General features: G+C 54.2%; 1 protein-coding gene across 2 annotated transcripts in view; it reads left to right on the top strand.

Moving 5' to 3' along the window:
* Positions 1-13,009, top strand: part of RAB8A (RAB8A, member RAS oncogene family) — a 22,290-nt gene that overhangs the window by 7,549 nt on the left and 1,732 nt on the right. For both annotated transcript variants that reach the window (XM_032268702.1, XM_032268701.1), the window contains exons 3-7: positions 847-907; positions 5,478-5,555; positions 7,437-7,526; positions 8,090-8,155; positions 9,535-9,585. In XM_032268702.1, the coding sequence (XP_032124593.1) occupies positions 847-907; positions 5,478-5,555; positions 7,437-7,526; positions 8,090-8,155; positions 9,535-9,585 (346 nt within the window). The remainder of the gene's footprint in view (positions 1-846; positions 908-5,477; positions 5,556-7,436; positions 7,527-8,089; positions 8,156-9,534; positions 9,586-13,009) is intronic.

Below are 13,009 nucleotides of genomic sequence, written 5' to 3'. Positions count from 1 at the left end.
TCAGCCTCCTGAGTAGCTAGGATTACAGGTGCCTGCCACCATGCCTGCCTAATTTTTGTATTTTTAATAGAGATGAGGTTTCACTGTGTTGGTCAGGCTGGTCTCGAACTCCTGGCCTCGAATGATCCACTTGCCTCTGCCTCTTAAAGTGCTGGGATTACAGGCATAAGCCACTCGCCCTGCCAGGTTAGCTTTTTTTTTTTTTTTTTTGAGACGGAGTCTTGCTCTGTCACCCAGGCTGGAGTGCACTTGAAGTGCAGTGGTGCAGTCTCGGCTCACTGTAGCTTCCACCACCCAGGTTCAAGCAATTCTCCTGCCTCAGCCTCCCAGGTAGCTGGGATTGTAGGCACACACCACCACGCCCGGCTAATTTTTGTATTTTTAGTAGAGATGGTTTCACCACGTTGGCCAGGCAGGTCTCAAACTCCTGACCTCAGGTGATCTGCCCGCCTTGGCCTTCCAAAGTGCTGGGATTACAAGCGTGAGCCTGAGTCCCAGCTGCACCTAACAACCAAGAGCTACGTTTCTGAGCCACATGACTGGCTCATCTGTGAACCAGAAACTCCAAGGAGAATTTCCTGGAAGCAAAGGTGCAGAAGAGGGAGAGGGCGTGTGGGTCAGGAATCCTGTCCTGGCTCTGCCTCATCAAATGACCTGAACCCTTCCAAGCCACAATGTCCATTCCTGTAATAATAGGTAGATTACAAGGTGCTGCCTCAGCAGAAGAAGAACTCGCAGCAGATGACCCGTGAGAAAGCCAGGCGTCCTGGGTAGATGCTCCTTGTCTCCTACTGGGGACAGTTATTTGCCTTTGATGTTGCTAATATCCCTTCTCTTCATGTTTAGGGACACAGCCGGTCAGGAACGGTTTCGGACGATCACAACGGCCTACTACAGGGGCGCGATGGTAGGGATTTTCCGTTTGTTTATTTGTATCTCCTTTTTAAGTCAACGTGGGAGCATGACTGTGCGTTGGTTACTGAAGCCTAGATGTTTCTGTGGAGCTTGTGCCCCAACTCCTCAGGGCTCCTTCGTCCTACGTTAGTCTTAGGAAGAGGCTGTGTGCCCCAGGCCCGCCCCCGTGTACATACCTCCCCTTCTGGCTGCAGAGACAATTCAGGGTTTAAATAAAGTAGAAACGTAATTCTTTGGGAATGAAGGAAGACACAGGAAGCCGGTTCTTCTAGGTGAGCTCAGTGCAACTGGAGCCAGCATGCCCTGACTTTTAAGAGCGGTCACATGACCCACATCAGTCTCGATGGAATTTGCTACCAAAAGGGTGAAGCTTTTCCAGGAGCTGACCTGCCCTGGGCTGTGGGCTGTTATATCTGTCACCCGGGCCTGAGGCAGGATGACGTGACAGGAAACTCATTCAGCATCCCTCAAACATTGCCCGAGCACCTTCTCTGGGCCAGGCCTGAACTAGATGCAGAAGGCGGCAGGGGACGGGACGAGGTCCTGTCTTGGGCCCTGTGTGTATACAGCAGGGCATTCAGGGGTGGAAGGAGCAGGGGGTGGAGCCCCTGGACCTGGCCTGAGGCCCTGGCTTACCCTCTGAGCTCCGTCTCCTGACTTGGAAAATGGAACAGCACAGCACTGTGTCCCAGGCTGTGCTGAGGATCAATGGCTGTCTCTCCCCATTCCCAGTTCCCTCTGTTCCCTGCTTTTTGCTTGGCACACCCCATCATTTAATTGCTCAGGCAACTACCTGTTTCCTCTGTGAGGGCAGTGCCACGTCCTGGTCCCTGCCATCTGCCTGGCACCAGGGGACCTGCTGGGTCTGCAGTAGTTGCTCAGGAAAGACTTGTGGACTGTGGAGATGAATGGAGGCATTATGTATTTAGAGCATCCCACGTGGCGTCCAAAACCCTATGGACACCCACGTGTGTAGGTTGCAGCCTTAGCATGCCTCAGTGAAATTAATGTATTTCTTTCCTCTTCCCTGGTAGTACTCTGGTGGAGCGGGGGCAGGGGGCCTGAGGGCACTGGGGTCTTGGGGAACTTCAGCCTCTGGAGAAAGCTGTGTGACTTGGGGTCTGTCCCAGTCTTCTCTGGGCCAAAATAGCCACCTTCCACCCTGCCCTGATCACCAAGCCCTCTCCTGCACGAGGCAAAGGGCCCAGGTCTTAGCTCGGTTTATCTCATTGCGTTTTGTCTGTGTACCCCTGCGTGCAGACGCCATTGTCATTCCTGTATTATAACAAAGAACCTGAGGTTTGGCCTGGTGTTCTGCCCTGCCGAAGTTCACTCAGCAGGTAAATGGCTGGGCTGTGCCTGGCTGTTTGTCTCCAGCACCCACATCCTCAGCCAGCACCAAGATGATTGTGGCTCTCCATCCTCCTAGACCCGAGCTAACCTGAACAGATGTCGCTGGCTGCGTGTGGCTATTTGAATTTACACAATTAACTTTGAAAATCTAGCCAGGTGCAGTGGCTGATGCCCGTAATCCCAGCACTTTGGGAGGTGGGTAGAACTCTTGCGGTAAGGAGCTGGAGAGCAGCTTGGCCACATGATGAAATTCCATCTCTACAAAAAATACAAAAATTAGCCACAAATGGTGGCAGGTGCCTGTAATCCCAGCTACTCAGGAGGGTGAGGCAGGAGAATTGCTTAAACCTGGGAGGCAGAGGATGCAGTGAACCAGGTTGTATCCCTGTACTCCAGTCTAGGCAACAGAGCGAGTCTCCGTCTCTTAATCAATTAGTTAATTTTTTTTTTTTTTTTTTGAGACAGAGTCTTACTCTTGTTGCCCAGGCTGGAGTGCAGTTGGTGTAATATTGGCTCACCGCAACCTCTGCCTCCCAGGTTCAAGTCATTCTCCTACCTCAGCCTCCCGAGTAGCTGGGATTACAGGCATGCACCACCATGCCTGGCTAATTTTGTATTTTTAGTAGAGATGGGGTTTCTCCACATTGGTCAGGCTGGTCTCAAACTCCCAACCTCAGGTGATCTGCCCGCCTCAGCCTCCCACAGTGCTGGGATTACAGGCATGAACCACCCCGCCTGGCCAATGATTTCTAAAAACATTGAAAATCCAGCTTCTTGGGTCACAGCAGCCATGTTTCTGGTGCCCTAAAGCCTTATGTAGCCAGTAACAGTCACATGGGACAGCGCCACCATTGCAGCTGGGTCCTCATCTCTGTCAGCATGTTCCTAGACGCTTGGGACTCAGAGTCCCAGGTGCTGGAAAGCATTGGATGCCTAGAGACCTATTGTGAGGTTTGCCCAGAGGGGGGCCTGAAAAATAGTCACTTGGAGCCCCGAGGGGCGTTTCCAGAAAAACCTGGAATAGGCTGGCTGGCTCAGTGTTTTCCAGGTGCTTCTGTGTGATTCTAAGAGAGAGCTCTACCCACTGCCCTGCTAACGCCCAGGTTCCCTCCCCTCAGCTCCTTGAAATAGGTACAAATCCAGGAATTTGAGCCTTGGGCACATGTCGCCAACTTAGTGGTGATGGCAGGAATCCTCGGCCTTCACAGGGTCCAGTCCCTGGATAAAGGGTCCCACACCCCCGACCCTGACCACGCTTGATTCACAAGTTCTGCCCACTGTGGCTGGCGCGTGGCAGACATTATGGGCCACTACAGCCTTGAGGTTCTTCACCATGGTTGTGGCTGATTATGAGGCCATTATTCATGTCCCCGAATTCCTGGGAGCATTTGGAGTTGCAGTGACTTTCTTGCCCCGTCTGTGTGGTTTTGTCCCACACCCTTGCACTCACACCCGTCTCACCATTACCACTGCCTATGTCCTTATTCTGCAAACCTGGATGGCGTCAGACAACTTGGCCAGCAGCAGAGATCATCAGTGCCCTCTGAGGTGCCACCGATGCAGGGCTGGGCCCGGGGAGCAGGTAGCAGGGAGGAAGGAAGAAAGCCAGGCCTGGGCGTGAGCAAGCCATGTGCCTTGGAGCCCAGGGTCCCCGGACACAAAGGGGACTTGCGATGGCACTGCAGGCTGGCCTGCTGTGGGCACTCCACAAGGACATCAAGAGCCACACACAGGCCAAGCGCAGTGGCTTACACTTGCAATCCCAGCCCTTTAGGATGCAGAGGCTGGCGGATTACGAGGTCAAGCGATCAAGACCATCCTGGCCAACGAGGTGAAACCCTGTCTTTACTAAAAAAATACAAAAATTAGCTGGGCGTGGTGGCGCATACCTGTAATCTCAGCTACTTGGGAGGCTGAGGCAGGAGAATCACTTGAACCCGGGAAGTGAAGATTGCAGTGAGCCAAGATCGTGCCACTGCACTTCAGCCTGGGCAACAGAGTGAGACTCCATCTCAAAAAAGGAACCACAGACCATTAGAGGTGGCCCCCACATGTGGAATGTGGATTCTGGGGTTGAAAAAGGCCCCGGGACATTGCTGAGAGGGTAGCTGTCATCAGTGCTTTTGGAGTTAGCTGCCCTCGCCTCCTCCATCCCCGGGGCTTGAATCTTTTTTTTTTTTTTTTTGGAGTCTTGCTTTGTTGCCCAGGTTAGAGTGCAGTGGCACTATCTCAGCTCACTGCAATGTCTGTCACCTTAGATTCAAGCTGTTCTCCACCTCAGCCTGCTGAGTAGCTGGGATTACAGGCATGTGCCACCACACCTGGCTAACTTTTTGTATTTTTAGTAGAGACAGGGTTTCACCATATTAGCCAGGCTGGTCTTGAACTCCTGACCTCAAGTGATCCACCCACCTTGGCCTCCCAAAGTGCTGGTATGACAGGCGTGAGCCACCACACCTGGCCGATGAGCTGCTGCACCCGGCCCCAGGCTTGAATCGTAAAGGTCTGTGCCTCAGTTTCCCCTTGCATCACATAGGCATGTTTGCCCTTGTCCACAGCAGTGGTGAGGCTGTGGACCCAGGCTGAGGCAACACTGCCCCGAAGCTCTTTCAGGACCCATGGGCCGTCTCCTAGTCACTCATATGTTGGTTAGGGAAGGGCCTCGGCGCGCCCAACCCTTCTTCACATAGCTGGTCCCCTCTGTGATGGGGTCACTAGAAGTTGCGTGGATGTCACGTCAGGACTCCCTGGGTTCAGTCGTGCCTGGAAGGTGGCTCTGGCAGAGCGTGGGGTGAGCAAGGGGTGAAGAGGAGGCTGGCTGCAGGGGAGAGTAAGCGTGAGGGGAGCGCCACTGGCAGTGGGCCTGTGGAACAGCTCCCAGCATCAGGCTGCACCATCCTATAGGCCACAAGGGGAGCCAGTGGGGCTTGTCATCGAGGTCGTGTCAGGGGCTGGCCTGTGAGGCAGAAGGGTCACCTCAGCAGCCCAGGGGGCAGGACAAGAGTGGTGCCAGAGCACAGCAGAAGGAAGGGCCGCAGGGATGGAGAGGAGAGGGCTGGCTTCCAGGGTGCCACAGAGGCAGGAAGAATGGCGACAACAGGCCTGGCTGCACAGCATGTGCTGGGCTCTGCACCATTCTCCTGTGCTGCTCGGGCCTCGCCTCCAGAGCCTGCAGCGATGAAACACCCGTGTCTCCTCTCCCCGCCCAGGGCATCATGCTGGTTTATGACATCACCAACGAGAAGTCCTTCGACAACATCCGGAACTGGATTCGAAACATTGAGGAGGTGAGGCCCGCTGGCTCTTCCCACTGTCCCTGCTTCAGTCCTTGTCCCAGCGCTCTCTGGTTTACCTGAGAAGGCCAGGGTGCAGACACACACACAGGTCACTTGCCAATAGCCTCCTAATCAGGGACGCGGTGGGAGCAGGGACTGAGACACAGGCAGCCGGCCCCAGGGACCACACCCTGGCCTGGCCCTGCCCCAGAGCCCCTCGGAGCCCAACCCTCCAGCTGGGCAGTTGGATCTGGCTAGCGTCACAGTCATAAGAGAAGGAACATTCAAGGTTGTGGTCACCATGAGCGTTGGCTGCTTTCTAGAGAAGGAAGGTTCTAGCGCAGGTGTGACGCTTGTAGTCGGAGGGTGTGGTCGCTGGCCAGTCAGCTGTACTTTGAGGTGTATCAGAGCTGGGTGTGACCTGCTACAAACTACCTGTGTTCAGACCTTGACCCATAGAGGGGAGAGGAGGAAGCCAGTCCCTCCTCCCCCTCCCAAAGCCAGCATCTTTATCTTCCTGCTCCCCGAAGAGCTGACCTCACCCCCAAAGCTTTCCTGGCCGGCGGCACCTGCAGCTTTTAACAACTAACCAGGTGGAGCTTCAGGTGTGAGGCACAGCCAGAGAACTTTTCCCATCTATAAAGCCAGCGCAAAATGGCACATCACCGTCCACCCAGGACTCATGGACCCCCTCAGGCCAGGCTGAGAGGCCACCTCATCATTTATGAGTCATTGCACTGGGCTCAGCTCCTCGATGACCCTGAGAGGCCTGAGCTGCCGAGTCAGCCAATGCAAGGCTGCACCCTGGCTGGGGAAGCTGTCTTCATCCATGGAGAGGAGGAGAGCCTGGTCTTTGCGAACAGTCTCTGTTTCTGGCCAGCAGGCAGGACCACCTTCTGGTTCATGGGCAGAGAGGCAGGGAGTGGCACAGTAGGTTCCAGAGACCAGGTCTCAGCTGATGAAAGAAGACAGCAGTTTCCAGCGTCCCCGTTCTTCAGGAAGCACGGTTGACTCCATGGGGACCCAGGGAGGTCTAATGAAGGAGCTGCCTTTGGGTATGAAGGCAGAGTTTGGGCAGCACCACGTGGTATGGTGAAGTGCCTGGGGCTGGTGACAGCCTCGAGTTGTGACCACCTCAGGCATGGCCCGTTTCTGGAGCCCACAAAGAGAGTTGAAATGTCAGGGCCAGGCGTGGTGGCTCACATCTGTAATCCCAGCACTTTGGGAGGCCAAGGCTGGCGGATCACCTGAGGTCAGAAGTTTGAGACCAGCCTGGCCAAAATGTTGAAACCCAGCCTCTATTAAAAATACAAAACATTAGTCAGGCATGGTGGCTCACCGCTGTCATCTCAGCTATTCAGGAGACTGAGGATCACTTGAACCCAGAGGCGGAGGTTGCAGTGAGCCTAGATCGTGCCACTACCCTCCAGCCTGGGAGACAGAACGAGACTCCTTCCTAAAAAAAAGAAAAAGGGGCAGAGCAGAAGGTCCCAGGACAACAGCTGGGGCCTCCTGCAGAGGAGCCAGGAGGGAAGGGAGGGAGGAAGGGTGGGGGGTAAATGTCTCAGCCTCACTCACCCCTACAGAGGCCAGACCCCCGCAGCAGCCCAGGTGTGGTAGCGTGATTGACATATCCGTAGAAGGTGCCAGAAAGCGTTTCAGAAAACGTGCATTTGGTCAGAGTGGCAGCTCGAGCCCTGGCCCTGGCCCTGGCATTGGCTGTGTGACATGGAACTGGCTGCTTGGCCTCTCTGAGCCTCAGCTTGTCCCTTAGACTAGGCTGTACCTGGCAGTCCTGACCCCACCACTCTGATTTCTGGGGCCAGGCTCTGTGTTGGCAAAGGCACCTGGCCAGTGTCACCCAGTCTGATCCCCTGTCTGTCCCCCTCTCAGCACGCCTCTGCAGATGTCGAAAAGATGATACTCGGGAACAAGTGTGATGTGAATGACAAGAGACAAGTTTCCAAGGAACGGGGAGAAAAGGTGGGCATGGTGGCATAAGGGGCAGAGGGCCTGGGGGTCTTGGGATTCCCATGCAGAGGCCTTCCCCATCCCTCTGCTGCCCCAGGGGCTCCCCTGTGTGCTCTCGGGTAGAAAAGTTGGGCTTTGGTGGTTCCTTTTATAAGCACATGCTGTCCTGGCTTGCCTGGGACGAGTTGGTCACCCCAGTGTGGCACGTGCCAGGGGACGGCAGAGCGGGAAGCACATGCCCAGCCGGGGCTTCTCGGGTGCGCTCTGCGGGCGTCTCGTTGAAACCCACCATGGCCCCACTCCAGCCCTTCAAGGCCACAGGAGCAGGGGACAGAGCCGTAGTTTGATCCCTGCAGGGCCCCGCCACCCTCCCGTCTCAGCTGCCCTCCCCAGCGCTCCATGGCCTGCGTGGCACTGTGGAGGGTCATTTGCAATAGACTCCCCAGTGGAGAATCGAGGGAGCGACCCAGGAAGCCACAGCCCCGGCACCAGCCCTGCCTTCCACTCCTGTTTTGGGCAAGCTCAGATGTGCCCAGAAGCTGGTGTGCTCACACGTGTGCCTCTCTCTCTCACAGCTGGCCCTCGACTATGGAATCAAGTTCATGGAGACCAGTGCGAAGGCCAACATCAACGTGGAAAATGTGAGTCCCAGGCCCTGCTGGGAGACACGGGGCCTGCAGGATCAGCCCCTTCAAGCTGAAGGGGGAGCTGGCATCCTCTGGGGAGGTCCTGCCAGAGGGAACAGCCTCAGGCTCCATGTTGCCAGTCAGTCCTCTGAGGGACACTTCCTGGCCAGTGCTACATGCCAGCCACAGGTGGCCTGTGGGAATCTACCATCAGCAGGGGCAGGCCCACAAAGGGCACCTAGGATGCATCTCACGGGCCCCTGGGCAGCCCTGGGGAATAGGCATGGTTTTACAGGTGAAGAAATTGAGGCTCAGAGGGACCCAACCCTGTTTACACTCTCAGCTACACCAGTCACACTGGAGCGGCCCCAGTCAAAAGCTCAGACACAGCAGGGAGCCCTGATGGGAGTTGGCCCATGCCACCCTCCCCTCTCCACGGGGTGACCCCAACCTTGCAGCCGACCCCATGATGTTTCTCCCTCCTGGTCATATTTCCAAGGTGGGATCTTCCACATCACTCCCAACCCAAAGTGTCTATGCTGCCTGGAAGACCAAGGCCAGATTCCTCACCTGGCACGGAAGGCCCTCCCTCGCCAGCTATAGCTGGTGTTTGCCATCCGGGACTCAGGCATCGCCCACCCCCCTTTCTCACTTCTCCAAGACTTCACTGCATTCCCCTCCCGTGTGCCCCCCTTTCCACCTGTCAGGCTCCCTTTTCTAGTCAGGGCCCAGCCCAGGAGGCCCCTCCCTGAGGATGTCTTCGTCCTCTGCTAGACCTTCCTCCACACCCCAAGTCACTTTCCTCTCCAGAACCTCCCACGTCATGGGTATGTGTGTTGGGATCACGCCTCCCACCATCTCTGTATGTCCCACACTCGAGGCCGTAACACAGCTCGGGCCTTGGCTGTGCTGGGGGAGGAACCTGCTCCTGCTCCCGGCCCTGCCGGGCAAGGACTCCAGGTGAAGCTTGTTTGGCCACAGAGCTCTTGCCTTTTCCCCTGAGCAGACAGAACCGAGGAGTCAGAGATGAAGAACTGGGCACTTCTAAATCCTTCTGGATCAGTCCGTTAACTGGCCTTTGGACAAGTCACTTGGCCTCTCTGAGTCTCAGTTTCGTCTCTGGCCAACCGAGTGTAGCCCCATCTCATAGGGCTTAGGGGAGGTCCTGTCAACAGTAGGGTGCTCTGTGGAAGTGAGAGTTGGCATTGGAGAGGAAAGGACGTTGGGAGGTGGAGGGACTGGGGAAGGACAGGAGCTGGGGCTGGACAGGCCAGCTGAGCCCACTGCCATAGGAGGCCCGCGCCTGGGAAGCTGTCCTACCACGCTCACTCCACACAGGCGGCTGAGGACTCGGGGTGCTGTCATTCCAGGTACTAAGTGTGCTTATTCCACAGGCATTTTTCACTCTCGCCAGAGACATCAAAGCAAAAATGGACAAAAAATTGGTGAGTGTGTGTCCTTCCCAGATCCCCAAGTGGATCTCTGTGGAATCCAGCTGTCGTCGTTAGCAGCAGTGACATGACGCACCCTAGATCCTGCTTTTTAGGGCCCAGCCAGACCCCATGGGACATTGCTGGGAAAGAGAGGAAGAGTTTGCAGGTGTGGCTGGGGCATCAGGCAGTGTCATCCTGGGGACGCTGCCCAAGCAGAGGGGGCTGTTGCCGGCGAGTCCCCAGGCTAGCAGGAGGGGACACATGGCCCTTTCCTTTCCACCTCTGAAAAGGGCCAGAAAGACAACATGGTGTGCAAGGACAGAGAGCCACGTCTTGGAGAAAAGCTTCCTAGGTCGCTCAGGCAGGGCCGGGGCTGGTGTCTGATAACTGCTGGCTCAGCGTCTTGACAAGCATAGCAGATTCATAACCTGCCCCTGCCCCCCCAGCCCCAGATGCTACAGGTTGTGACAGCTCCACCTTCCTTGCATCCCAGAGCTCTCTGAGGCCTGCAGGGAAGTCTGCATGAGTCCCTTCCCGTCCACCCTCTCATTCGTTTCTTGCTTTTTTTGTTTACCGTGCTGGCAATTTTCTAGTCCACTGTGCTCAGGATCAGTGGTCCTTTCTTGACAGAATCTAAACACTTCCCTGTACTTTGGGGGCATTTAAACACCGTCGTGACCCTTCCTCCCTCACCTTGGTTCCAGCAGCCGCCCTTTCCCAGCTGTCTTAAATTTCTTACCCAGTCGAAGACCACACACTGCTCTATTTGTGGGTTAGGGTTGGCCACTCAAGAATGCACGTAAAATACAAAATGCCATTCAAGTAGTTGACGTCTGGTGTAAAGCAGATCTGTTTCGTGATTCTAAGATGCTGTGAGTTGAACAGTGAGGCATGTAATTGATTTAATAGCAGCTCTTCGTCCATTAAATCAAAATGGGAAACAGCTCACAGAAACCAATGTACTGACCAACGATGAGTTGGGATTTTCTTGTATTTTTTTTCTTCACTATAACGGTCAAGGTTTGATTCTTTTTTCTTTTTCTTTTTTTTTTTTTTTTTTTTTAGTTAAAAAAATTTTTTTTTAAGAGTCTCACTCTGCCACACCAGGCTGGAATGCAATGCATTGGCACCTTCACAGCTCACTGCAGCCTTGAACTCCTGGGCTCAAGAAGTCCTCCCACGTCAGCCCCTCAAGTAGCTGAGGCTCTAAGCACGTGCCACCGTGCCTGGCTAATCCTTTTTCTTTTTTGAGAGGTAGGATCTCCCTTGTTACCCAGGCTGGGCTCAAACCCCTGGGTTCAAGCATTTCTTCTGCCTCAGCTTCCCAAAGTGCTGGGATTACAAGCAAGAGCCATGGCGCCCAGCCCAGGGCTTGACTGTTCACAACCCTTCTGACTCATTTTGTGAACATCATGGCAGCACTCTGTCTTCCTAGCCGGCCTACTGATTGCCTGGAGAACATGCTGGATCCTTTCCCGGCATAGGTTATGAGTGGCTGATGCTCGACCCTAATCCTTGCAATTTCTTGTTTTCTTAATTGAATTGCAAAGCACCAACCGGTGAGTTTAGTTCCTCGCTTTTTCCTGCCACTTACTCTGACCACAGCTGAGGCAGCTGCTCCACTTTTAAGGATTTCTGTGATCTGATTGGTTCCACCAGGCTCCTCTCCCCACTCACCTTAATCACATCCACAAAGTCTCTTTTGCCAGGTCAGGTAACATATCCACAGGTTCCAGGGCTTAGGGCATGGACATTTTTGGGGAACAATAATCTGCTGACCATACCCCTGGACCATCCCTGGTCTCACTTCCTCCCATCATGAAGCCTCTTCAGAGGTCACTGTCAAAACACATCTCCCCTGTCACGTCCCCTCCTTGCCCCGCCTTCTGTCTCTCTCATTACTGGCCACTGTGGGAAACCATGCTTCTGTCTTTCCCGAATGATTTCTGTCTCCCTTGTCCATGTGAGCTCCCCATCGTAGGCCCTTTTGTCTCGTCTGCCACTGCATGCTTAGGGCCCAGAAACGCACCTGGCTCATCATAGGCTCTCAGTAGTTATTGTTGAATCAATCCAGGATTTACCTAAGAGCTGAAAGATGAGTTCGTCAAAGAAAATGGGGAGGCTGGCCAGGCGCAGTGGCTCACACCTGTAATCCTAGCATTGTGGGAGGCCGAGGTGGATGGATCACCTGAGGTCAGGAGGTCAAGACCAGCCTGGCCATCATGGTGACACCCTGTCTTTAAAAAAAAAAAAAAAAAAGAAAGAAAAGAAAATGGGGAGGCAGGTGCAAGTCTTTCAAACAGGGGGTTGGGAGAATAGGATGTGAGCTCCCGGGATTGGCAGAAGCCAGATTCACTTTGAATGGGACAGACCTACGGCATTCCTCTCTGAAAATAATGGGCAGCACTCACGGATTTTCAGTAGGGAATGTGTTGACACGGTTAGCTTAGGTCTCATGTCCCTAGCAGCAGGTGGAAGTCAGATTAGAGGGGAGAGGTGGTGAGGCAGAGCCACAGCACAGGGACATGGAGACCAGTCAGCTGCAAGTGACAGTGGGACTTTGAACCTGGGCTTCCCAAATCCTAAGGGACACAGCCTTTCTGCTGCCCTCCCCCAACCCCCACCACCCCACTGCCTCAGTAGAAGGTGCTCAGCAGAGATGGGCAGTGACTGGAGAGAAGAAAGGAGCAGGAGCAGATAAATGGAGGGGAAAAAGTATGGAAAGAAGAGAGTGACATGGGTGAATGAAGGGTTGGAAAGATGTTGAGAGGGTGAGTAGGAAGGGTATGACGGGGTGGGCGGATAAGTGAGAGAGTGGTTGGAAGGGGTGGTAGATAGCAGATGGTAAAGATCTGTTTTAGAAAAAAACTGTCAGTTGTAAGAGAACTGAACAGATGGTTAGTCGAAGGGATAAATCAGTGGTTGATTTGGTGGAAGGAGATGGTTGGACAGGTAGATGATTGGTTTGTTGGGTGTTTGGAATGGGATGGATGAATGGTTGGTTGGAAGGAGGTGGTTACTTGGAAGGGGATGGATGGATGGATGATTGATTGGTCAGAAGGGGTAGTTAGAAGGAGATGGTTAGTTGGATGAGGGGAAGGAGACAGATGGGTGGATGGTTGGAAAGGAATGGATGGTTGGTTGGATGAGGTGGTTAGAAGGATGGTTGGAAGGGGATGATATTTGGTTGGTTGGTTGGTTTGTTGGTTGCAAGTGGGTGGATGGATGGAAGGGAATAGGTTGGATGGATGGATGGATGATTGGTTGGTTGATTGGATGGATGGATGGATAGATGATTGGTTGATTGGATGGATGGATGGATGGATGGATGATTGGTTGGTTGATTGGATGGATGGATGGATGGTTGGATGATTGGTTGGTTGATTGGATGGATGGATGGATGGATGATTGGCTGATTGGATGGATGGATGATTGG

This window comes from Sapajus apella, unplaced genomic scaffold, assembly GCF_009761245.1.
Source record: "Sapajus apella isolate SASKATOON/1434 unplaced genomic scaffold, GSC_monkey_1.0 scaffold185, whole genome shotgun sequence".
Lineage (NCBI taxonomy): Eukaryota > Metazoa > Chordata > Mammalia > Primates > Cebidae > Sapajus > Sapajus apella.
Note: the sequence above shows the minus strand (reverse complement) of the source record. Positions and strands in the feature narration are given on the sequence as shown.